This window comes from Panthera leo, chromosome A3 (genome assembly GCF_018350215.1).
Source record: "Panthera leo isolate Ple1 chromosome A3, P.leo_Ple1_pat1.1, whole genome shotgun sequence".
In the NCBI taxonomy this organism is placed as follows: domain Eukaryota; kingdom Metazoa; phylum Chordata; class Mammalia; order Carnivora; family Felidae; genus Panthera; species Panthera leo.
In genome coordinates, this window is record NC_056681.1 from 65,795,312 (window position 1) to 65,822,093 (window position 26,782).

General features: G+C 48.0%; 1 protein-coding gene across 1 annotated transcript in view; it reads left to right on the forward strand.

The window, feature by feature from the left end:
- The window catches only part of EPAS1 (endothelial PAS domain protein 1), an 84,057-nt gene that overhangs the window by 47,442 nt on the left and 9,833 nt on the right, over positions 1 to 26,782 (forward strand). Inside the window, exons 2-7 of the mRNA XM_042932187.1 lie at positions 563 to 753; positions 9,080 to 9,231; positions 9,653 to 9,737; positions 13,126 to 13,244; positions 13,339 to 13,544; positions 22,270 to 22,376. Coding sequence (XP_042788121.1) covers positions 563 to 753; positions 9,080 to 9,231; positions 9,653 to 9,737; positions 13,126 to 13,244; positions 13,339 to 13,544; positions 22,270 to 22,376 — 860 coding nt within the window. The remainder of the gene's footprint in view (positions 1 to 562; positions 754 to 9,079; positions 9,232 to 9,652; positions 9,738 to 13,125; positions 13,245 to 13,338; positions 13,545 to 22,269; positions 22,377 to 26,782) is intronic.

The following is a 26,782-nucleotide window of genomic DNA, read 5'->3' on the forward strand; positions in this document are numbered from 1 at the left end:
TCATGGCATTTTCAATGTTTACTGAGGAAATCACTCTTTGATACAAAATGGGATCTAAGGTCCAGTCCTGGGCTTAATTTTTTCAAAGTGTGTTTTATCCAGAAAGAGGGCCTTGAAGTGGTTTTTCGTCTTGTTCTGCAGATCCTTTGACACAGCCCTCTGGGCCAGTGGCCACGGCTTCCTCACTCTGCCCCCACCATTCCCGGGCACTCACCTCAGTCCCCAGATAATGTGGGACCAGTCCCAGTCATTGCCAGTTGATTAATTGGCAAGTCTTTGCTCCAAGCCCCTGCATGTGAAGCCCCCAGTCTGGACACTGTAGGTGCACAAGAGGAGGGAGGCAGTTAGAGGCACACACACATACACAAACACACACACACGAAAATAGAGCTGATAATGTACAGCTGAGGCTGTGTGTGCTTGGACGACAGGTATGGACCCACCTCCATTCAGGGGAAGAGTCTGGCTGCCCCATGGTTTGTGGCCCTGGGGATGTCTTGACCAGAGGCGTGATAGGATGACCGTGACATATCAGGAACTAACCCCTTCTCTCTCAATTTAGGAGCAGCTCGGAGAGGAGGAAGGAGAAGTCCCGGGATGCTGCCCGGTGCCGACGGAGCAAGGAGACGGAGGTCTTCTACGAGCTGGCCCACGAGCTGCCCCTGCCTCACAGCGTGAGCTCCCACCTGGACAAAGCCTCCATCATGCGGCTGGCCATCAGCTTCCTGCGCACACACAAGCTCCTGTCCTCAGGTGAGGCTGGCAGTCTCCCCAGGCTGGTAGGGCTGGAGTCCTTACCAGCGTGTGCTTACACGCAGCAGGCTCTGTCGTGCCGGGGTCAGGAGGCTCCTGGGAAGGTCTTCCTCTGCAGGACCCCCGCCCACACAGACACCATCACTGGTGCTTCCTTTCTTGGTGTTGAACACCTCCTGTCCAGCAGTGACCTTTACAGTGAATACCGCCATGGGGTGAAGAGCAGGGACAGGACCAAGGAAGCACATGGGCACCCGGAAGCTGAGGAGGAGAGAAAGGTCTGGGGCATCAGGAGTGGCTTTCACCAGCTTCCCAGGTGCCCGGCCATCCGGCCATCAGACCCACACTCCACTCCAGAGCGCGTCTTTAGGAAGCATTTCTGTGCTTATCTTCCAGCTACCTTCTCCAGAAGGGCAGCTGGTGTGCCCGTGCAGTCTTTTCCCTCCTACCAGCCCATACACCATACCGATTGTATGGTGTCTCCACTCTTGGTTTGCTCGCCTGTAAAATGCCTACCACACAGGGTGTCTGTGGGAATGAGAGGAGGTGAAGCGTGTGTGAGGCCCCTGAGCCAGCCACACTCATTCCCACCACGGAGTCCTGGGTGGATAACAGCCTCCCCAGAGCTCACTACCCTCCCTGCTATCACTGTGAGTCTCCAGTTCACAATCTTTTTTTTTTTCCCCTCCGAATTCACAATCTTCAGAGAAACCTTTTCCTGTTAGCCCTGGCCAGAAAGAAGCAGCCTGGGGAATTAGTTTTCCAGTTTCAGATCCTATGTGACAGTCCCATCCGGTCTGTCAGTTTCGTGAGGAAACTGGGCAGCAGGTAGCGCCTCTCCCCACGCGGCGGCTGAGGCACCACGGGTGGGCAGCGTCCCAGCCAGTGAGCGGCCGGGAGGCGGGCAAGGGAAGGTTCTTTTGTGGCTGGCTTTCAGTTTTCCTGAGTGAGCCTGGTGCCTGGGAGCTGGTTGACTCTGCCATCCTGTTATGAAGTGGCTATTCTGGGAAGGAAACCCAGAGCAGAGGGAATCCAGCGCGAGGCAGGGAGGCCAGACCAGCATGTGCTATTCTGGGCCTGAAGCACAGGAAGGATATGGGGAAAGAAAAACCTTCAGAAAATAGGATGACAGTTCAGTGGGTCCAAGGGTCGGAGGGCTAACCCTGTCCTGCAAATCTAAAGAGTTTCCGAAAAGAGTAGACAGGGGGGAGAACCAAGGGCAAAGACATGCTCTATAAATACTTACAAAGAAACAATGCCAAGGAATGGCAGTTTTGTCACAGATGCTAGTGAGAGAGGGGACAGTGGCTGGGAGACACCATCAGAGGGCACGTGTGTACCTCTCTCTTTTAAAGAGGCTTCTCTTTCTGGACAGGTGAGGGCAGTGTCTGGTACCATTGAAATCATCTTTACACACACAAAGAGTCTGCACTGGAGGATTTCATGACCAGACAGACGCTTCCTCCACACCCAGAAGCATCTCCTCAACTCCCCTGTTATGATGCTTGAAATCCTACTCTTAGACATTAATTTCATTGGGTAAATTATTGCTTCCTTCCACCACAAGCCCCGTCCCACCACCACCAGAGACCCCGAAAGGAATACTGTATTCATCCTGGGACACCTCTCTGATTGAATTTGGACTTGTAGAATGTCATAGAACTTGTAGAATGATGAGAAGAAGTGAGGTACAAAAAAGGTTGCTCAGAGCCACACGCTTAGCACTTGGTGAATCTGCACCTGCTATGCAAGTCCTTTGGAGTCTGTCTTTGTGAGAAGGGCAGACATGGGAGGGCAGGAGCATTGTGCAAACCTGGTCAGGCAAAGACGTTGATGAGGGCTAGGTGTGGGGGGCAGGTTCTTCCTTGGTGGGAGAACCAAGGTTGAGCAGAAGCACCTGGGGGCCAGCCCTGAGTAGGGGGTGCAGCGATGGCCCTCACACATTCAGTGAGTTGTTTCTGTTCTTTCTTCTGATAGACAGCTTTGATTTCCATGCTCCCCCACATGCAATCATTTTTCTCAGTGGTTCAGAGGTTGGCTTGGTGAAAGCCGTGAACCAGAGGCTGGGTTCCCTGAGCACATCTGCCTGCCTATGTGCTGGCATGAGCCTCCGTGTGCCAGCCACGCCCTGGGAGACGGGACCACAGCGAGACCGCACACATCCCGCTCAGGAGCTGTTGCAAGTTGTGGACACAAACTGCCTGCCTCTGGCTGGTCTTGGCCCCAGACGGACCAGAGCCCTCAGCACGTCAGCTCTGGTCCTCTCCGTCCTGAGGAAAGAAATGACGGAAAATAATAAGAGTGTCTACATTTGGCCGTCGGATCCTGCTGTCCTTGACAGAGCAGTTCTCATAAAACACGCATTACCCACGGTGGGGAGGAGGCAGTGGATGGCTTTTCAACATCCCCTTTCTCTGCCTTCTCTTCCAGGCTCCAGCTGCACATTCTTTAGACCAGTTGTTGAAATCATCTTCAGGAATTGCATGTGAGACAGGATTTTTTTTTTTTAAATCACATTTTGCTTTTTCAAAACATGCCATACAGTAAAAAGGAGAATGGGACTTGTGGGCACACAGACCCACCCTGGAGCCTTCTTTACAAGTTTGTGAGAATCTCTTCACTGCCTTTGAACTTTCCTGTCTCATCTGTACGAGTGGGATGACAGGAGTTCTTTTGCAGTGCTATCTGAGGATTGATCTAAGTGGATAGAAAAGCCCTATCCTCTCTGCTGCCACATAGGAGGTTCTTCACAAGTTACAGCTTAGAAATAAAAGTCATTACGAAGAAGCAAATGGATTTAGACTAAGTATAGGCTTCTGGAGAAATCGCATAGACGGAAACCCGGCAGAAACTCTTACTGTCCTCTTATACCCACCTTCCAGCAACGCCTATCAAAATGCCGAACAGCCAGGGTTTTCCAAGTCAAAACAAACCACAGATTCATTATTGAAGCCTTTTTAACAAAGGTGAGCACTTGTGTTGGCTCACTTTAAAATAGGAAATAGCCGGTTGCCTAGCTCAGAGTTCAAAAGGCTAAAAAAGACCAGGTTTTGCTTTAGAAAAGTTTCTGCTTTACTTAGTAACACGCTTCCCTTTGATTTTCACAGTAGGCTGTTCTGTGTGGGAATGTTGGAGAGGAAAACCTCAGCGCTGAGAAATTCAGCCTGGGAGTCGGGACGGCCGAATGAGATCCATATCACAGGAAACAAACTGAAACAATAGCTTTATGATATTAGCTTCCACGCTGGGCCGAGAACAGAACACACTCTGACGGGAACATCAGTGGAAGTACCGCTTGATTGTCTGAAATCCTCTTTCAAGATGAGCCCCGCAAACCGTGACCAAATGAGGGTTGCTCCTGCATTTGGGGGGCATCAAACAGCAGCAAATATGCAAAATTGGCTTTCCACCGTAAAATTGATTTTTGGCTTCCCACACTCATACGAGGTGAAATCAAATTGATTTTACATGATTGCTAGAGGTCATTATGTAGCAAGGTTTCAAAAGAGAAATGTTAGGTTTATTATCAATTCATTGGCATGAATGAATCAATTGATTCATGTCTTGCCCACTCACCTTCTACTTCGAGCCTTTTGTCTGTCCTGTTTGGAGAGGAACTGAGAAGCTGATTCGTGCCGAAATGTAAATGGCTAAAAGCAGCTAATACACAGTCTCTTCTAGAGATACTGACCTTGTTCAGATCACTCCCTTAACTTAAACCAAAAAAGTCTGGTAAAAAGGTATTTGGTGACCCCGGCCCTGTACATCTTACGAAGGGTACTACAAAGACGTAAGATAGGATAATAAGCTATGTAAAGAACAAAGGAATGAATCTCACATGGTGGATGTTTAAGGCCCATTGGGAGGCCAGCAAGATCAGGTAAAACACAGTGCCTTCTGCTAAAGATGTAAGGATAGCCCAGGCCCATTACCTGGTGATGGCAGTGGTGGGTCTATGGGCCTGGGAAAGTTGGAGGGGAGGAATTGGATTGAAAAAGGAGGCCCCTGTAATAATAACTAAATGGTGACTGCCGAGCACATGTGAACTGGGAAGATCACATCAGCATGGTTTTAAGAATGGTCAGAGCAGTCCTGGAACTTTTCAGGGTAGGAAATAAAGAGGGAAGATGACCCTGGTGGAATAAAAATGCATCCTGACTGACAGTACCTTGTAACAGTCTGGTCTCAGAGACCTGGTCAGGAATGTCTGCCCTGCCACCCTGCCCGCTCACCCCAGATGCCCAGCTCCTGCTGCCCATGGGGTCCCGCCCCACATGGGTGGTGCTGCCTGAAGGAAATGAGCAGTGCTCCGGAAAAAGTGCTCCGAAACCTCAGCCCGCGCATATCCTGGCTGTGGGGAGTCGTCATCAAAGCCTGTTTACTGGGGCTATTTTTAGCATTAAAGAATCTTGTTGTGCTCCCCACGCTGAGCATGCATCGCCTCAGCAGATTGCCTCTGATTCTGATGACCCTCCTCTCTCTTCTGGGGGTCAGAGCCTGAAGGGTCCTGGGAAGCGAGTAACTGAGACCGAACCCAAGGCAACTTAAAGACCCCTTAAAGAACCCAAGGCAACTTAAAGCATCTACTAGTGGGCTCCTCTTTATTTAGCACCGAAGATTTCTTCTGGATCATCGTGAAACTTTATGGTGGTTTATCTTTGTCCTCCCCACCCATCTGTAGATTCCCTCAGCAAAAAGATTGCTTTTAAGGGCACCTGGGTGGCTCAGTCAGTTAAGTGTCTGACTCTTGATTTCAGCTCAGAATGATTTCATGCTTTGTGGGATCGAGCCCCGTGTTGGGCTCTGGGCTGCCAGCACGGAACCTGCTTGGGATTCTCTCTCTCCTCTTTCTCTGCCCCTCCCCAACTCACTCATGTGCATGTGTGCACACGGTCTCTCTCAATAAATTAAAAAAAAAAAAAAAAAAAGATTGCTCTTACACCTTTCAGTATCCCTGATTCTCCCTAAGACGGGATTGAGTACATAGTGACACTTCTTTACAGATGTCCTGACTGATTTCCTGCCCGGTGCCTAGCACAGGGCAGACACATAGTAGGGATGTGATAGCAGAGAGTGATAGACGCATACCACTGGCCCCTAGGGTGAAGGTCCGCCTCCAGCCCTGCAGTTTTCAGCGTCAGCTCCAAGCTGACAGTGAGCTGGCCAGGTTCCTTCAGAATCCCCTAGGAGGAAAAGCAGGTGCTGGAGCAAATAGTACCACAAAGGCAAGAGGCCAGCTTGTCCCAGGGGTCCCTCGGGGCCAGCCAGCTGGCTTCCTGGCCCTGCAGCCATTGTGACTTCAGTCCCAAGATGTTCTATTTCCATTCGTGGTCCCTGAGTGCCCCTTTGCCTTCCTCCCAGAGGCCGGCTGGCCAGCTGCTATGGCCAATTCACCACCTCCTGGAAGCAAGTGTACTAGGCATGGATGGAAACCAGTTTGGCTAGGTTGGAACTGTTAAAAACAGGAAATTTTAAGCAGAACTATTTCCTCTGGGCCTAGCTAACCCAAATAGAGCTGTCTTGGGATTACACCAGATTTTGATGTCAGTGTTGCCACTGAGATCAAAGAAATTGAGGAGAAAAAAATTGTCTCAATAGGCCAGGAATCACAGAGCTGGCCTTTGCTGTCTGGAGAGGGTAGTCACCTATCTGGTGTGATTTAATGGTGCTGGAAACCTCTCCTCACCCATCCCCAAAATAGGTCACCACCTGCCAAAACAGTTTGATTTTCCCAGCACTAAGGGTCACTCATAGGACCTTGAGTTAAGGCAGTGATTCTCAACCTGTAGCCGTAGGTCCAGCATGTCCACATTACCTGGGAACTTGTGACAAAAGCATATTCTCAGCCCCACCTGAGCCCTACTGAATCAGGAACCCTGGGGAAGGGACCATCCAAGGCCGGCTTCATGAGTGTGTGCCCTGTGTGGTCCCCCAAGGCACATTGAGAGGGGCCCTGGACGTGGCTTAAGTTTTCAACGAGAGGTCTCACATTTTTGCTTTGAGTTATGTAGTAGTCTGGGCCCCCAAATCCTTGGCTTTAGCAAGCCCTGCAGGGGACTCTGGTGCACGCTCAACTTTGAAAGTACTGAGTTCTATCACCATCTCTCCTAAAGCCCCAGGTTAAATATGGCTGTTGACTGGAACCACAACATTAGCAGTAACGGCATCCACACCTAGAACTTTGGCTCATTATCATCAGTTCAGCTGACTAGTTGGTGGGCAGAAACCCAATGCAGGGATCGAGTGTGGGTATGTGTGTGGCACCAGGCTGTCCCCAGATGGTCTCCCCTCCCAGAGGCTAGCTAGGGTGTGAAGGGGAAAGAATTTCTCTCATTGTTTTCACCATTTTTGCAAAACAGAAGGGAAGCCACCAGGCTACTACTGTCTGCAGCCCAGCCCTTAGCTTTAAAGGCTGCTAGCCTGTCCCTGGACTGCCTGCTCTCTTGGTGCCTCGGGCACGTGTGCTGGTCCCATGTCCTGAAGGTGGCTGGTCCCCAGGGGTGCCACCGAAGCCCCATGGTAGAAACATCTCCTAATTTGGATTTGTTCTTGAGGAATGACAGCATATAGCCCAGAGCTTAAATTTAGGGGCTCCAGGGAAAAGAAAACTAAATAAATCCAGTGCCCTCATGGAGAGGGCCTTGGACCTCATGTCACAGTATCCATGCGTTCCTTGCCAAGTGGGCCATAAATCTAACTGCATTTCACATTCCCCAGAACAGCCTCGTGTTGGAAGACTCCTTTTAGTTAAGTGAGTATTCACTTTTTATAAGGGACAAATTACTCTCTAACCCCCTTGTTCTGTTAAGTTAAAGGAGGTCTACGTGGCCTAATGTTTGTACTGGATGAATACAAATTTTTGTAAGTACATGTATGTTTGGAGTTCAATGATGAGGTAGGAGAAGCAGGGCCAAAAGAAAGTCCTTGGTCCGAGGACAACAGCCAAGGGCCCGGGGCCTGAGAGCTTTGTTTGGGACAAGAGCTGAGCCTACATCTCGTCTGCTGTTCCGCAGGCGGCAGGGGTGCCCTTGAAAAGCTGGCGCTACTCAGAGTGGTGGTTGTGGGGTGGGCTCTTCCCCGGGTTGCCCCTAGCGACTACTTCTGCAACCTGATTCGTGGCCTCCTCGTGTGATCTCTGCACCTCTGGTCTTCACAGTCTGTCTCCAAACCATTCAGAGTACCATTGCCAGGTGATTCTCCCTAGAGCAGTGCTCTGCGATGCCACCGCTCCAGGATGCTGGGCTCCCCTCAGCAGTGTCTCCTCAGTTCCCGGGTGGGAGCTTGCTCCAGGCCGTACCACCTGCCTGTTTGCCCAGTGTCTGCCCACCTCGACCGGGCCCAGAAAGTTCTTTCACCTAACAGAGTGAATCCCTGTTTTTTATGAGCTGCCTCAAATGCCCTTTTTTGGAACAGTTGTCTCTGACCACCACAAAGTGACCCCCTCTTCCCCTGAACCCTTGAGCACTTACTGTCTATATTCGTCTTTGGTCACCCAGTTCTGTTGCTCCTGCATTCTTACTTAGATTTGTACCATCGTGTGCTACACGTCCCCTATCTAGGCTTTCAGCAATTTGGGGAAAGCGGCACTATCCTAGACGGAGCAGAAGAGGGGGGAAATCACAATGATAGGTGGTGTTTTAGGCATTTTAGACACTCATTTAATCCTTGCTACTCAAAAGATGGAAATTATTCTTTCCATTTGGCTGATGAGGAGACGGATATTCAGAGAAGGTGTTAGCCAAAGTCATAGCCTAATGGGAGGAATGGAACCTGCATTTATTTGACTCCAAAGCCTATAAATAGGAGTGTAGCTGTTGAATTCAGCGGCCTGAGCCCACTAACCACAGTCCTTATAACCTAGGGCAAATGACTGACTACGTCTCTCTAAGCCTCGTCTGTAAGGTGAGACAAAGAATAGTACCTACGTCACAGGCGTTGTAAAGATAAGACAGTATATTCAGTGCAGTACCTAATACATATAGTCATTGCTCAGTGTGTGTGAGTGGTGAAGGTTACGGTTTCTAGTACCACTGTGACTGCCATCATATCTATGACGCCTGCTGCCACCGTTACCCCTGGTCCTTCAAGTATGCTGCCACTACAGCCACACTCCTGCAGAGCCCCATCAGGGTGTCCTCTGTGTAGTGCTTATCAAATACCCACGTTTTAGGCATGTGGTGACACTTAGATGGTTGGCAGTGTGAGTTCCAGAAAAGTCCACCTAATGCCTTTGAGCCATCCCTGGCTGGTGTTCGTTTGTGCCAGTCACATCTGTTTTAGGACCACATTCGTGTAAGCCACCCAACCCCCCCACCTCTCTTTCCAGTTTGCTCTGAAAATGAGTCTGAAGCTGAGGCTAACCAACAGATGGACAACTTGTACCTGAAAGCGTTGGAGGGTTTCATTGCCGTGGTGACCCAAGATGGCGACATGATCTTTCTATCGGAAAACATCAGCAAGTTCATGGGACTCACACAGGTGACACCCTCCTCTGGCTCTTTCAAAAAGGGAAGACGTTCGCTTTTGGGGGTAGAGATGAGTGGAAGGTTCTGTTCACATCCATCCTGACTTCTCCCTACCTGTGCCCTCCCCCACTCTCTCTGATCTCAGGCTACAAGCCTCAGGAGCACACTCCCAGGCCCTGGTGTTGAGTTTGACATTGCTGATGGACAGTTCTACTGACTAGATTAACAGACCAACCCTGTGAATCAATTCTCTGTCATCAATGGCAGTCTTTTATGTATTATGTCCACGTGTCTGTAGGAAGCCAGACTGGAATATGGGAAGACCCAGTTCAGCCTACTCTCTGTCTCCCGACCTGGAAGGTGGCTCAAATGTCTCTTGGAGACCTCTTCTTCAGAATTAGGAGTAATGAAGCCCAACCTTGTTTTTGAAACAGGTGGAGCTAACAGGACACAGTATCTTTGACTTCACTCATCCCTGTGACCACGAGGAGATTCGTGAGAACCTGAGTCTCAAAAATGGTAAAGTATTCTTCACTCTATGTTTCATTCCTTCTTACATCACTTGGGAGGGGATCTGTATTCCCTCTGTCTACGAATGTAAGGCTGATGGATCATGGTCATTATGATCCAGAAAAAAACTGGCATCCCTAAAATACCCAGAACATTGTACTCAGAACTGTGTCTGGACGGCCCTTCATGGCACCTGATGCCATGCTAGTAAGGCAGTCCTTTAGGTTAGGACATTGTCTCCAGCAGGTTTCACCACCTGTGAGGCCAGCGCCTCTGCCAAATGGGGCCACCCAAACCAGTACACTCGTCTGTGCGCAGATGTTCGTGGAACCTATTGCTTTTACCTGTTGTGTAACAAACCACACAGTGCATTGTGGCTTGAATGATCATTTTATTACCTGTCATATTCTGTGGGTTCTGCGACTGGTTCTTTTGCTCCACATGACATCAGCTGGGCTACTGTTGTCTGGGGGCTGGACTGAGTGGAATGACCAGGATGGCTCCCCCACACGTCTGGGACCTTGTGACCAATAGCTGAGGCTGGGACTCTGCTGGGCTGCCGGCAGTGCTGGACCTCTCTCTCACTCTGTGGAGTCTCAGAGCCCCTCCCTCTCCAGACTTCTGACACAGCAGCTCAGGGCTCCCAAAGTACAAAAGCGGAAGCTGCCAGAGTTTCTGAAGGCTTAGCCCTGAAACTGGCACTGCATCACCCTGCCCCATTCTGTTATTAGAGGGAGTTATAAGCCAGTCCCTGCTCAGGGTGGGAGGTGAGTACACAAGGCCACGGATATCAGGAGGCATGGCTCATGGGGGCCAACTTTGAAGACTAGATAAGGAATGAATCTGGTCCCCGGGTGATAAGACGCACAACAGGTAGTTTTTGATGGAGAAGAGATTGAAAAGCTCTCATATATTGTATCCTACCTATGGGGGGTATCCAGCACATACCAGCGGATGGAAGGGCCCACATAAGCTGAAATCACTTTGCAAGGACAGTCAGAGCTGGGGACCTCCAGGCACAGGCACAAATGAAGATATTGTCAAGAAGACTGAAGCTTTGAGCGGAAGCAGGGCTTAGTGACTTTCCAGGTCCCTTCTGAATCAGAGATTCCATCACTGTCCTGGGCAGATTGTGCCCATGGCTGTCCATCCCCTGTAACATCTCTTACCATGGGATAACATCACGGCCATGGGGTGCTTGGCCAGCCTGAATGACAGAGGCAGTGGCACCAAGCCTGCAGGGTTGGGCTTCTGTTCCTGCACACAACTGCAGAAACAGGTGCTTCACAGGCCCACCTCCACCCTTGCTACAGTCGGAGCCCGCAAAGTGTGGAATTATAACCCCCTCCCCCGCTAAAGTTCTCACCCAGCCCCTGCGCTCTCCCACCTCAGGACCTCGGGCCACCTGGCTCCTAGAGTGCACAGGCTGGAGAGCATTCCACAGGCCGTTCAGTGCCTTATCTGTGCTGCTGAAAGATCTTGTCTGCTTCTCAGAGGAAGGGGCTACCAGACTTTCTGAATCTCTTTCTAAGGGAGGTGTTGGGAGCCTGGGAAAATGGAAAAGTCTCTTGTTCTGGACTCCAGAAACTCTTCAGCCCTTAGGTTCTCAGTCGGAGCTCAGCCACTGACCTAGTCTCAGTCTGACCGTGAGACCTGAGCCAGGCCACTCCATTGCTCTGTTCCTCAGAGCCTCTCCTTTCAGACTGATGGTATTGGACCAGGCAAAGTCTAGGCGGGACCTTCTGCTCGCAACTACCATGATTCATAGCATGATTCTACTCTATTTATCTAAGTAGAACTTTAGGTCGCTTGGTCCATGTGTCAAGGACTTGGGATCAAACTGTATGAATCAGCAAATCCTCATTGAAGGTGCCGGCCTGCGTGGACTCACAATCTAGAAGCAAAGGGTTAGTGTGAACACCGAGAAGGAGATAAGGCCATGAGGCAGATTGTGGAAGGCTTTGAAGGCCAGGTAGAGGGCCTCGAACTTTATCCTGTAGACAGACGGGAGCTTTTGAAAGTTTTTGAGCAGGGGTGGGGTAATCTGATTGGAGCTATGTTTAGAAAGATTAATTAAATGGCAGAATGGGGAGAATCTAGAGGTTAGCAAAGTTAGGAGGCCACAATAGTAACCTATGCCACAGCCACAAATGAGTCCCTCCAGTCCACTTATCAACAGCACCTGAACTGATCCTAATAGTGGATCCAGGCCCCAGGATAGAAGAATATCTCATGATATGTAGACCCCACTGATGAAAATGAAAATTGTAGGGACCATCATTAAGTTTTGGGAGAGATGATTTTATAATCGTGTTGAAGGAATGTTCTCTCTTAAAAAAAAAAAAAAAAAAGAGATTCACTTTTGTTCTCTTATTTCATGGGCTAAACAGCTCCTAGGGAAGTTTAAGATAGATTCAGAGATGCCAAAATTCATTTGATACAGCCCTTTGAGGATACATCAGTCCGATATATCATGGCCCTCTAGAGGTTTATGGAGGGCTGTGACTATTTGGGAAAAAAAGGCTCTGGATTGTTCTGTGATGCTGGGCAGGGGAGCAGGAGTGCACCTAGGAAGGTCCAAGAGGTGGTGGTGGTGGAGGCAGAATTTAGGCACTGATGAGGGGGACTCAGCTGGCACTCACCACATTCATCACTGTTCTGTGGAAAGTGGGAAAAGTTCTGAGTGGGCAGGCATCTGAAGACTATCAGAAAGGAGGCTGTGGTGTTTGTCGTGGCGATTTATTTAATTCTGGCTGAGAAAGGATATGATCCGTGTTGAGTTAATCTTCAAAGTGAACTTGCTCACTAAACCCAGGAGGCTTGGACCAGAGCCCTGACACATGTCGCTTTAGGGAGAAAGCTGATGGCTTGGTATCCTGAATGCAGCTACCGCAGGTTGAAAATAGGGCCCTGGAGGGATCAAATTACTGAGGGCCAGGGATGAGGAAAAAACGGGGGTGTCTGAGGGACATTTCTAATCTGAGAGGTTTATCCCTTTGAGGAGACTGGGTCTCGCCCAGACCGTCCCTTGGAATTCCTTCTAGGGGACATGGGCCTGACCCAGGAGAGGCATGCCAAGATCATGGCTACTGGTCACTCCTTGCCTTGCAACCCTGAAGTGAGCACTGACTATGTACTAGGTGCAGTGGGAAACAAAACAGTGGAACAGCCTTCAGGAGCTTCTACTCCAGTTGGAGAGACCAGCCGAAGATGAGACAACGTTAGTCCGTGGGCCAATATGGTACTGAGCGTTCATGGCAGGCCACAGGTGCTACGGGAGCAGATTCTCGGGAAATACGCACAATACATTGCCCAGAAAAACTGCATCAGGGCCCCTCTTCTGAATATAAGCATGAAACTAAAAGTCAACCGGGTCCCTCTGCTCGCCCCCATCCAGGCTCTGGTTTTGGGAAGAAAGGCAAAGACATGTCCACAGAGCGGGACTTCTTCATGAGGATGAAATGCACCGTCACCAACAGAGGCCGGACCGTCAACCTCAAGTCAGCCACCTGGAAGGTAGGACAACAGCAGGCCTGGGCTGGAGTCCCCCACCCCGACCCCCGTGTGTGCCACTGGCCCCGCAGCTGATCCCCCCATGGCTGGTCTCCAGGTCTTGCACTGCACCGGCCAGGTGAAGGTGTACAACAGCTGCCCCCCTCACAGTAGTCTGTGCAGCTTCAAGGAGCCCCTGCTCTCCTGCCTCATCATCATGTGCGAACCCATCCAGCACCCATCCCACATGGACATCCCCCTGGACAGCAAGACCTTCCTGAGCCGCCACAGCATGGACATGAAGTTCACCTACTGTGACGACAGGTGGGGGCCCCAGAGCGCGTGTGCCGTGGCAGGGCTGTGTCTCACCTGCATGGGCGTGCATGTGTGGCTGTGCCTGTGGGAAAGGTGTGGGTCTGGGGCGGGAACGTTGCATTTCCAGGTACAAGTCTGTGGGCGTGTGTCACTGTTTCATCCCATCAGTGCGGCTGAGGGGCTCTGGGTACCCTATTTGGTGGTTCCCCATTGATGCGATGTCAGGGGCCAAAGGCAGAGCCATTCTGCTCTGTGGCCCCGTTGTCCTTGTTGAGTGTGTACATAGTCCTCCACATATGTGTCAGGCTCCTGAGCAAATTTCCAGGAGTCTCATTCCCAGGAGACCAGGGTCTAGAGATCTCCATCAGCACTCCCAATTCAGAGAGCAGCCAGGAGCTTTGGGGTCTGAAACTGCCCCATGGCTGCAAGCCTTCCACCTGTTCTCTTCCATTAATGAGCTCTTCCCTCAGCCTTTGTTCCTTCTGTGTCACCTCCATCCCAGCTACAGTCCAGGCTAATTTCAAAGACTTTTTGATGAAGGAAGCTAAGCTAGACTCTAACCCCCCAAACCAGGCCCCACTGACAGCTCTCCTATGGGAGAGTGACGTGCTTCAGTGTTGGCTCTGGCGGGATGGCCCGGGTTCAAGTCCAATAGGAAATGTTCAGTGTGGGCTATTATTCTCATGCTAAATTGTTCTTTATTATAAGTTGTTGAAAGAGTGCCTAAGATTGCATATGTCCCTTCTTAGAATTGGTCTCCACTCGAGGCACAATTAAAGGACTTTTGTGAAAGGGTCCTTGAGTCATTCCTGGCCCCCTGTTCTGACCACCATGGCACCAGGACCCAGGCAGCAGCTAATTCTCTAAGTAGTAAGAAGTACTCTAACCTCATAGGGAGAAAATGCACATATGAAGACTTTTGTCCTAGAACTCTGACACAGTCGATGTTGATTACTGTGGTTAATAGTGTCATTATTGTGATCGGGATGAAGATTGGAGATAAAGGTTGTCCCAAAGGCAGGCATTGGAGAAATCCATGTTGTGTGTAAGGGGTCATCTGTCAGATGAAGCCTTTGCATTCAAAGGAACATTCTTGGCTGAAGACACAGATCTATAACATAGACTCTCCAGATGACATGGGAATTCCCACTGCGTGGCCCACATGTCTGGCTCCAGGATGGGGTTGTGCTCTGGATGCCTTAGCCATACAGCCCGGAGCAGCCGCTGTCGTGCCTGGGACTCTGCAAGCTGCATGTAGCCCCTGTGAGTGAAGCCATCCCTCATGTGACCCCACAAGCTCTGGGAAAACCCTACAGTCCAAGAAAATAACTCAGCATCTCTAGTTAATAGAAGACAGGGATTTTTTTTAAGCTTAAGACTTTGATCCTTGTTAAAGTGAAGAAAAAAATCCTCTGGAAAGAGTAATCTGAGGTTGTCCTCCTTTCATTACCTTATTTGAATGGGTCTCAGGTCATTTCCTGAAAGCAGCTTTGCTTTGGATAAAAGAAGAGGGGACACACGTAGCAGGAATTGGCCTAACAGTGGTCGAGGAGGGAACGGACACAGAGCAGAGAGAGATCCCTGGTGCCGACTGCTTAGTCTGGCTCAGGGCTTACAGGCAGAGTCGATACTGGCTTGAAGGAACCTGTGATTTAGGGCTTTGTGACTCAGAGTGTGGAGGGTGATAGTGCTTCTAAGTTCTGCTGGACACATTGCATTTTCAGCAAAATCTTGCCTTTCAATAAACCTAATTACATGGCCCGAACTCTGAGTTCAGTGGGCTGGAGGGATGAATACAGAGGTGCTTTACGTATACAGAAGCTGTGCCTCACGGAAGTTGTGTTTAACCGATTAGCAGATTAGTTAACAAGGGCACAGACATGGCTTAGACGGTTTATAAAGTGACTATTTTAAGTCCTTAATCCTTAAGTGCTATTTCTCTATTGCTTTGATGAGAACTGGAGTTTTTTGGGTTTGGTAGCTTGTTTTGTTTTCGCTCTTTCATTAGAATGGGGAAAGGTGTACATGAACACACATGTACACAGACACACACTCTCTCTTCCTCTCTCTCTCTCTCTCTCTCTCTCTCTCACTCTGCCTCCTTAATACCCTTCCGAGATCAATGTTTCAAAAACCAACACTTACATATGATAGCTAATGGGGCGGGGGACTGCTTTCCATTTCCCATTTAATCTAGGAATTCACTAGATTTGATGACATCTAACTACATTGAGGGGCTGTAATTTCCCACCCAGGGGACTACTTTACCATAAGGAAAACTGAAAGAATCTGATGAAAATATAAGGCAATTGGAATCCACAAAATCACTTTTTAAAGAGGGCTGAGTACTTTTTCTTCCGTGTATAGAAACCACAGACTGATGATAATCAAAAAAAAAAAAAAAAAAAAGGGTGTTGGAGAAGAAATAAAGGGAGAGGGGAGAGAAATAAAGCAGAAAGAAGAGAGAAAATCAGGCTGTAATCTCACATTTAACTTTCGGGTTCCCACAGTCCATGGAATCCAGGCAACGGGGTTCTGAGGCAGCCACAGCAGAATAAAGGAAAACAGCTCAGAATGCGCTGGTCCCGTGCCTCATCATAAAGGGTTAGAGGACCGTTATTAGGTCTCGCATTAATCATCTAAAAAGTAAACATTTTACAAAGTAAATTCTGTGACACGTCATGTCAGTTACATTTGCGTATATGTGGTTGACTGCTCCTGACAAGGGGAGCACCATGGTGGCAAGGTTAAGGAAGGATGTCCTGACTATCACTATGACCGATGATCTGTCTCCATTTAGGACTCCCACAGAGCCGTTCTACTCCGTTTCCTAAAATACTGAGCAACCAGTGAGCCAGCTGTTATTTACTGAGCATGTACTGTGTATCTAGCCCTGTGCTGGAGACTATTCTAGCAAATAAGTAAAAGAAATGGCTCCTGATCTCCAAGAGTTTAGATATTGAGACACCAGCAACTTAATGAACTGCAGTAGATGGCACAAAATAGAGCATTCCGTTCACTGAAAAGGGAGATAGAGGTTATTCACAAATAGTTTAACTCTAAAATGGGGTGGTTCTTAAATTCATGTGGAGGTGCCACCTAGTGGTGACAGGGAGTAACTGCGAAGGGAGCCAGGCATCCAGGGAGAGGGCCAACTCTAATTCACATAATCCTACCGTGATTTGTGTGTGAGTGTTCCTGTCTCTGAGAAATAAATTATAAAAGCAGATTGTGGGTAGGCTCCATATCAATAGGGAGAATACGGTATCAGAGTTACAGTGAAAATTTCAGATTAACAAAGAGGATCGTATAGTCTACAGTTAAAGAATTTGAAGGCAACCCTGTTTTGCCATTGGATTAAGGCAACATGAGGCATAATTGGGTAAGTTAAGATGTCTGTGTTTCAAATTCTGTGGGTCAAATTTATGACGAATTCTCTTTATACACAGAAGAGGGGGGCACCTGGGTGGCTCAGTCGGTTGAGCGTTCGACTTTGGCTCAGGTCGTGATCTCATGATTCGTGAGTTCAAGCCCCCCAATGGGAGGGCTGCTGTCAGCACAGAGCCCTCTTTGAATCCTCTGTCCCCTTTCTCTGTCCTTCCCTTGCTCTTTCATGCACTCTCTCTCTCTCTCTCTAAAATAAATAAGCATTAAAAAAAAGTCTGGAATAATAAAAATAATAGTAGTGAGAGAAGAATTGGGGATCATAAAGAGAATGTCAGTGAAGAAAACTATAAAGAGCCATGAGTCATGAAATACATACACATCAAAATACTTGGGAGGCAGGAGTATTGAAATCTGAGAATAAAATACATTAATTTTAGGCAAATTAGTAGTAAAAGATTATATGCTTTCATTGCATCATGAGATACACTTAATAAATTATTGTACTTTTTTTAGAGGGTGGGTGGCATTTGAAAACTCAGAGTGGCCTTTCAAATTAATACATGTAGCTTTTTAGTACCATACCTAGTGTATTCTAAATATTTTTGCAGCCCTACACATTATTAGCCTTTCTGCTCACATCTAATAGAAGAGGGTGTAGTGACTTTCTTTAAATCTTTGAATTAGAAGAAGTTTTAAGTGCTCTCCTTGACATCTATGTCTCCTCCAAATGACAGTGTCCTGAAATCAGCCAGAGTTTGAACATACATATGAGAAATGCTTATATATTATCCTGCCTGGTCTGCTTGAGATACTCCCCTAGAAGAGACAGCTCTACAAATTCTCTTTGCAATATATTTCGAAGTTGAATCAACGTCCTAATTCAAAGATTATTTCTTCTACACGATCTGCTCCTCTCTTGCAACAATTCAAGGCAGATTTCTTCTTACTGCTTGGGGGTCCCAAGGTAACCAAAGGCAGCTGTGGCATTTGGTGGTACTCAGAGCAGGGTCAGTCCGGGACTGAGCTAGGGCGGTCTTCCTAGGTATAAAGTCACCACACCCATTGCACATCACACCGACCAGATGAAAACTGTCCCTTAACTACAGAGCTGTTTGTATAGATTTCACAAGGCCACATAATATTTGAGGAAAACACAAAGCTTAAGGACTACTGTTTAAAGCAAACAAAATCTGGGTAAAAGTATATTAAAACAGAAGGCATTGAAATCTGAGTCTGTGAGCAGTCTGGCTATTATTAAGGAAATGAAGTTCCAAAGCTTCTAAGCCCATTATAGAAACCAAACTGAGGTGAATCAGGTTGTTGCTGGAGACAGGCCACGGCCAGAAAGGGTGGAAGGAAAGAAAACAGACTTCAACAGAAGTATGGTTTATTAGCACATGCATTCTTTGGAAAACAAATACGCGGTTTACAAAGTCCTTAAAACTTTTATCCTCTTGAATAGTTTAAAATACCCTCTAAACAGCTTGTTTACATGACGAATTGATTTAGCAAACCCTTTACCCGCCTAGGAAGCAGGGGTAAAAGCCATGGCCAGACCTTGTTTGCCTCCAGGCAGTGGTGTCTAGAGTCAGGGAGCTTGCTGCCGTGTCCCGCGTGCACGTGTGCTTAGCGGTGTCACCTGGAGGAGGAACGAGCCATCTTAGGCCTTTTGCTGGGTTTCCGCTGCCCACTGAGGCAATGGCATGGATACTGTAGCCAAGAGAGGCACAGGTAATCCGTGTTGAAAAGAACCTGTGGGCATTTACAGGTAAAGAACAGTTGAAGGACAATGAGTAACTGTCATTTTACATTATGAAGACATATCTGATTCTGAATCCCAAAGCCAGGCGGTCTGACCCACATCTTAACTTGGCATAACACTTCAGAATCTAGTGACCTTTTTTCCTCTATATTTTCTGTTTTCTTTCTGCCTTCTATCTCTGCCTCCTGTGGCTGCCCATCTGTGTCTATCTCTCTCTCTGTGCCTCACCCTTGATCTGTTTCTTCTACTTTATTGTTAAAGAGTGAGCTCTACTCTTCTCATTTCTGAAATCTGGTAAATTAGGCCCTTTTACATTTCCCTCTTCTCTAAAACAGAACAGCCCTACTGAGTTGACTTTTTAAATTTATGGGTGACCCCAGACTGATTTTTTTTTTTCCAGTGAGTCAGGGCCCTTAATTAGAAAGAAAGAAAAAAAAATAGTTTTCCCTGCCCCTGATGGAGAGAGCAGATGAAAGCGTTATCACAGCCCAGCTCCACAGGCTTCTCTGGGACCCGGGGAAATTAGCAGCGAAGGCCCTTCTGTGCTGTCATAGATGACCCTATAAACAAGCTGGGTTCATTAACCTCCCCACTGGCGTCTGCGTGCCTGCAGATGGAGGGGAATGACCATTAGCTTGAAGTTGGGGTTTCCTGGCTTTGTGAAGTTTGACAACTCGAATGTTCTTCAATTGTGTTTGGGGTATGTGTATTTCCCAGTTTTTATAGTAGTCTGTTTAAAGGAATGAAGAAGGAGACATTAAATATTTATTTTAGTTGACAAGATAAATGAAGGCCACTCCTGGGAAGTTAGCTGGCAATTCTGAAATCTAGGTTTGTTTGTCTCCTTCCAAAATATGCCCATTGTGTGCCTTTGAATGCATGGTAAAGTAATTAGATTTTTTAAATGTTTTATTATGAGGCTGATTATCATAAACATTTACTTTGAACATTTTAAAGATTCTAATCTTGAAAGAAAATTTAATTTCTTCAGGGAGTGGTATCCTATCTTTTACAGGATGGCCTCATTTTTGAGGGTCTCTAGAAAATGCTAGCCCTGTCCAGAAACAGAAGCAATTTATCTGGCAAACCGGCAAGCCTGTTAATGGCTGGTCCACTGTCAGCAGGGCCCACTGGTATAATTCCTATTCCCAGGCTTACGCTCAAAAGCCCCGGATCCAACAAGAAAGTTATTTGGTTGTAGAGAAGGAAGAAAAGGCCAGCACTGTTCCGCTGTCTCCGTGTTCTCCCCCAGGCTTCACCTCGCTAAGGTGCTGTTGGGCACCACCCCCAGGATCAGGCTGCCAAGGAACATGTCTGTTGCCGATGAGTTTAAAGGCCTCTCTGCTCCTGGCCAAGTGAGGGGACAGATCCTCCTGGTGGGAGAGCAGCTGGCTGGCACAAGTGAACTGCTGAGAATCTTTCTGAAGAAGTCTCCATTGGGGCTGAATCAGCTGAGGCCTAAGCTGCTCAGCCCCGTTGGGCTGCTCCTTGTCTGACCAAGCGTTTAACCCCAAAGTCTCACCTAGGCAGAGAATTTTTCTCTTCTCTGACCACACCAGCCACAGCTTCCAGAATGAAGACAGGATGTATTGAATATCACGAGGGGTTCTGCTGAGAATTGTGTGTGGGTGTGTGTGTGTGCGCGCGCGCGCGCACTCACTGACATGCATTGAGACAAGTTACTCATGTTCTGGGAGAAAAAGTCGAGTTTTATTGCCCAGATCCCTTAGCAGTGCTGGAGGAGACAGGGCTCTTGTTGTACTTTAGGTCCTAAGACAGAATCAATCCACTGGTCAGTTACTCAAGTATTTATCAAGTGTCCATTGGAGGGAAGGCCAAAGGAGAAAGTGGTCCCTAAGTTCAGGGGTTGGCAGCCTAGGATGTGGGTAATTCTCTGTGATGTTATATCCACCTGCAGGACTCCATGAGAAGGAGACATGGGTGAGGAGTGGGGGAATTAGGGCTCCGTGGCGAGGGCCAGGCCTTGAGCTGGCTTTGCAGTCATCAGGGCCTGGAGAAGAGGGGGAAGGAGAAAGTGTCAAGGCTCTGCAGCAAGAATGGGTTTTCTGGGTGTGGGGCACTTTGAGGAGAGCTATCTGCCAGGGCACAGCATGTAAGACACGCTGCAGGTTAGTTGAAAATCAAATTGCTGGGGAAGTTGGGGACCAGATTCCAGGGGGTCTTTGAAGTTAGGCAGAGTATATTTACTCTTGATCATGGTGATGATAGTGGTTGACAATACAGAAAGCTGTCAGTGCTTAAATAGGGGAGTGACAAGATGGAAATAATATTTTAGGGTGATTTGCTCTGGAAGACATGTGCAAAGGCCCTTTGGAGGGGGGAGAGAATAGGGACAGGAAATCAGGGGGCCCTTGCGTCTACTCTCTGCTTGTGCTTTCTCCTCTGTTATTAATTCCCAAAATGGATCGATGACAGGGCTTTACTCAGAAGTCATGCGTTCTGAAATAGAGCTCATAATCATAAGAACATAGCCCCACTCTGACTTGTGGTAGGCCAGGTAAACAAGACAATGAGCCCATTAGGAAAGCTGTGAGATAAGAAAGACAAGAAATAATATTTAGATATGATGTGGGAAAGCGGCTAATCTGGTGGTTCTTGGGCAGGTCTTCTTGATTTCAATGGTTCTGGTACAGAGCAAAGAGTCCTAAGAGTGTTACATGACCCTTCACAGTTCTCCACATTTGTCTGCTCTCTGCCCACTTTCCGTCAAACCCAGACACCTTACAGGGTGAAGACAGGGACGCTTGGGACAGCCGAGCCCTGTCATTTCAGAGCTGCCCCTTTATCAGAGTATAATGAGGAGACACTTTTCCACCACCTTACTTTTATATTTCTTCCCCTCAGCACTTCCCACCTGCCCCCTTCCCTTGAAGTAGGCAGGGGCAGGTTAAAGTTCCATGGAAGACAAGCCTGATGTCCAAGAGGTACCCGAAGTCACCAGGCAGGGCCTAAGGAAAAGCACTCAGAGAAGTGAATATCAGACACACACGGGGATCTCCTGCCCACTCTCCTCCTCAGTCACGACTTAACACACAGACGAAGGCCGACTCTGTGCTTTTTCCCAACTTGACACCACATCGTCTTCACTTGTGTTTATATCACCCTGTACTAGCATAAGCTTGAGCTGGCGATCGGATCCCTGGTTTTCATTCTTGGTCTGTCCCTGGATGCTTGTGTGGGCATCAAGCAAATTGTCTGCTCTCCCTGGATCTCTGCTCCCTCGCCTGCAGAAATCGGGAGGTGGAGGGTGGGAGAGCCCCGTCCAGTGGTTGTTGGAGACTAGGTGTACGTGTATATTGGGGCTGGGGGATAGGAATCCTGACCCTCCAAACATGAGTCCGGGAAGGGCAGGAAAAGCGGAGGTTGGGTGGAGCCACAGTTGCAGGTTGACCACATGTTTTGTTTTGTTTTTTAACTTGGATGAATGGTGTGACCAGGAAGCCTGGAGTGTTTTCATCAGAATGCGTGCATTTGATTTACCTTCTGGATTTAGCTCCTTGAGCCCCCGCCCACATTCATGCAGTGTCTCTTCCCACGTGATTTTTTTTTTTTTTTTTAATTCAGAATCACAGAACTGATTGGTTACCACCCTGAGGAGCTGCTCGGCCGCTCAGCCTACGAGTTCTACCATGCCCTGGACTCAGAGAACATGACCAAAAGTCACCAGAACCGTAAGTTCCTAGAGTGCCTTATGTGGCTCCCTTGTATCTATGGAATATGGCCTTGAGTGAGGTGTGACCAGTGAGATAAGACCTGCTTACCTCCTTCACAGACGTCACATCTTCTGTGGCAGACGAGCCCTGTGCCCTCAGGATGGTCAGAAACTGAGGCTGCCACCAGCCCAGATGACAACTTCACACAAATTAGGAAGAGGGCACACACCCTTCCTCGGGGGGGGACACACCCATGCCAAGGCACACAGCTTGGCGAGTGGAAGGCAGGCTGAATCTCAGTCCCCACGGGCCACCTCCACCCAACACCCACATGCAGTCAGCAGTCTGTACAACCCTGTGGGACAGCTCTGTAGAGAGCAGTACGAGACAACACACAGTCAACTGGGTTGTATGCTATTGAAGGAAGTCCACACATCCTGAGAAGAGGAGGCCTGGGAGAGTTCAGGAAAAGGAGAGGACAGAGCACTTGAGTTGCACCTTGAAGGATGGGGGAGGATGGGGCTACATGGGTGAAAGTCATAGGGCACAACTCAAAAGATGTGTTGAGGTAGGCTGTGGTTCTCCCAAGAGATCTTGCTGGATCAGAGAAGTCAGTTGGAGGCTATCCCAGGCATACTAGTGATGGCATATGGACACTGTGCTTTGCCCCTTGAACGAAAACCTGAATTCTAAAAGAGATTCTGGAACAGGACTGTCCAATAGAACTTTCTGCAGTGGAACTGTTCTATACCTGCATAGTCCATATGAAATGTCTAGTACACCTGAGGAACTGAATTTTTTGTTTAATTTAATTAAATTTAAATAGCCACACCTGGCTAGTAGCTACCGTATGGGACAGGGCAACTCTAATGCATTCACTTAGCCATTTTCCTAATTCAGACATCCTATTTGCAGGTGATCCAAGACAACTTCCTTAAATCCATACAGCCCGTCAACATGCAAGGACTCTGGGCCTATAACCCTATATTGGCCCACTGGGGGACAGAGAAATTTATGGGATTACTGCCCGACTTAAGGGATCTCATTTCTGAAGGAAAAGGAGGGTTGTGGGCTCTGTGGGAGCAAGGTGGCTCTTACCTTTAGCCTCAATATCTAGCACAGTGTTTGGCAAAATGCAGGCACTGAGTGATAAACCCAAGGGCAAAACACATATTTGGGAAAGAATGCTTCAAAATAAGTGGTGATAGTGGTGCAGACCAAGGTGCTGAGAGGATCATAGGAGGATTAAAAATGGGTAAGTCTAACAAGATTCCCTGGGGCCCTGCTGCTCTTGGGCCTCCAGGATTAGCTGTGGCTTGGGGCAGCAGTGAAGAAAATGGCGGTGCTGCTGTGTGTCCATTGTTCTTAAATCCATTCTCTGTCCTAAGGCTAGGCCAGCTGAGTTCAGAGCAGCTAACAGATTAGCAACCCCTATAAGCTGTACGTGAGCACAGTTAATATTCTCTTATGGAGTGGGATCTTCTCTTTCTAATTGGTCTCTCTGTTTATTCCTCATGGCTTTGGGGTTTGAGCTGACAGTGCAGAAGGGCCCCTGAGGATATCTCAGAGAAGTTTATCACTCTGCTCTCTGGCAAAAAAACCAACCTAGATTCAGTCCCACTTAGAGACCCAGAGATGGGTGCCCATGGATGTGACCCAGCCCTAGCCTCCCCCAGCTTTGAAATTGTAGGATGTGGTTCTAGCCTTCGTGGTAGGATTCCCCATGCTTTTCTGTTACATGATGGTTCTTGCTCCCAAAGTTATCCCAACAATGCGACTCAGGGACCTGGGCTCTGGCCCAGCTCTGGCCCAGGGCCTGGCTTTCTGGGCCTTTGCTCCTTTAGACGTAAAATTGGGGAAAAGTCCAGCTTTTTTTTTTAATGAGCCAAGGGTGAAGTCAAATTAGGGTTCTACAAGTAGACTAGAAGGTACTAGAAGGTTCTGGGAATTCCTGGAGGACAGTATTGTACTTTGTCTTCTGGGGTGGGAAAGTGGAGGTCACTACTATCAAAGGGAACAAAAATGATGACTTCTCACAAGGCATATAAAAAAGATTTTTTCTTTCTTCTTAGAAAATCCTGGATCCTTAAAACAGAGCTGGGGTAAAAATTTGTCATATCAGTTTCCTGCTGACTCCAGGGAAAATATGGTGCTTTTTATTGAATCTGTATATTTAAGCATTAGGCACACTTAAAGGTAATTCATGACCCAAATAGAAATCACAGGCTCCCTTCTTCTCCTGATGAAGCCAAGTGAAGCTGCTCTGAGCTCAGAGGCCTTGTACCCAGCCAGCAAACCCAAATCCAACAAAGGGAAATCTGCATGGGTTGGAAATCGTGTTAATGCCAGCTAAAACGGAAGCATCTATTTCTGTGTGTGTGTGTGTGTGTGTGTGTGTGTGTGAGAGAGAGAGAGAGAGAGAGAGAGAGAGAGAGAGAGAGAGAGATTGGGTTTGTGCAAATAAAGTTGTAGCACAGATTCACACCAATGCTGTGGAATAATTGGAGGCCCAACTTTGAGGCTGGTCCAGGTTTATACACCAGCATCCTGAGTTTCCGCATCTATGTGTGTTTTAGCCTGTGAAAGTTTACCATTGAAATTACTGGGGAAGCTCTGTCCCCAAACCAGATTTAGATAATTGAAAGCCATCATTTCCAAATGGATTAGTAATTTATACATTGTTACTCTTGGAGGTAGGGGTGGGAAGAGCTAGGCGGGAAGGTGGGGGGGTCGGTTTCTCTTTGTTGTGTGAGGACATTATGTGCTCTTAGGAAAACAAGATTAAAGGCCATAAAAGGCCTATCTACCAGGGAGCAGGCCCCTCACCAAGGCTGGCATTAATGAGCAGATGGTTAGAAAGCAGGCGTAATTATATTCTACTGACAGAGCAGGCCCTCGCCTGCAATCACTAGAAATGTAGTTAAGACCTTTGCTCACTGTACTGTTTAATCAAAAAGAGTAAGAGCCCTGAACTTTGTCTGCATTAAGATCCCACTAAATAAGTTAACTCCAGGCACTTGAAATTGTGCAAGAATCGTTTCTTTGCAGCAAGGGATCCTCAGCAGGGCACATAAAGGGACATCAGGGAGGAAGTGATTTCTTTGGCCAAGGAGTCCCTGATGATTTCAGACCACAGCAATAGCAAATCAAGTCTTCCCAGTGAATGGCGGCTTGGGGGATATAGGAAGAGAGCGTGGTGCCTGGAGTGCTGTTGTCCAGCCCAGACTGTGTCACTGTTGTCCTGCATCATGTCAAGCAGGTCACCATCCCCCCGGCTTTAGTTTCTTCCTGTTAAAAGAAGATCGTATCTGTCCTCTCTACGGCCCAGGATTTTGTTAAAAAGATTAGACGAGGCTGATACACCACTTTGGAAAGTAACGTGGCCGCTTCTTATAAGGGAAGTGTGTTCTTAGCGTGTGATCTGGCCATTGCACTCCTAGCTGCACCCACAATGCGTGTCCGTACCAAGATCTGTACACAAATGTTTATAGCAGCTTTATTGGTAATAAGCAAAGAAACTGAAAACAACTTACACATCCATCTACAGGTGAATGGATAAACCAATTATGGTACCTCCATACAATGGAATACTACTCAGCTATAAAAAGGAACAAACCATGAATACCTGCAGCACCATGAGGAATCTGGAAAACATGCTGAGTGACAAGAAGCCAGACACAAATGAGTACACACTCTTGTATGGCTCCACTTACATGCAGATGGAGAGAAGAGCAACATGCAGTGACAGAAAATAGATCAGGGGTGGCCTGGGACCAGGGGTGGCGATGGGGATTAACCATCAGGAGGCATAAAGAATTTGGTGGTGTGGGGGAGGGGTGACGGGAAGGGCATTTACCTTTGATTGTGGGGTGATAGCTGCAAGAGTGTGTACGTTAGTCCAAACTCACTGAACTGTGTGCTTAAAGCAGGTGCATTTTCTATTGAAGGTAAATTAAACCTCACTCCAGTTGATTTTAAAAATGAAAACCGAACCACAAAAGCCTAGATTAGGAGTCTTTAATTTAGGCTGTGATCCTGTCTACTGTTTCCACCGAGGGGACCTTTCAGTAAGTCACTCAATAGTTCGAAGCCTCCGTTTCTTCAGATGTAAAACAGGAATCACAGGAGACACTTCATGGTGTCACCATGTGTCACATGAGCTGCTGATAACACTCATCCTCATTGATCACTTACGTGCAGGTATTTCTAGTTGCTTTGCAGCAGTGCGTTCATCTTGAGATGGGTTTGACTGCTGCAAAGCACTGCACACCCGTAAGTTAGTATTTCCTGCACCCTGGAGGTGGTGCTTGTTCAATTTTTGAAGACGGTAACTGTGCCTAGAAAAACATTAATGTAAAAGACCACAAGTGGCGTTAGCGTGAACCACGCTGCCTTCCTCCACCACACAGGGCTGGTGAATGGGG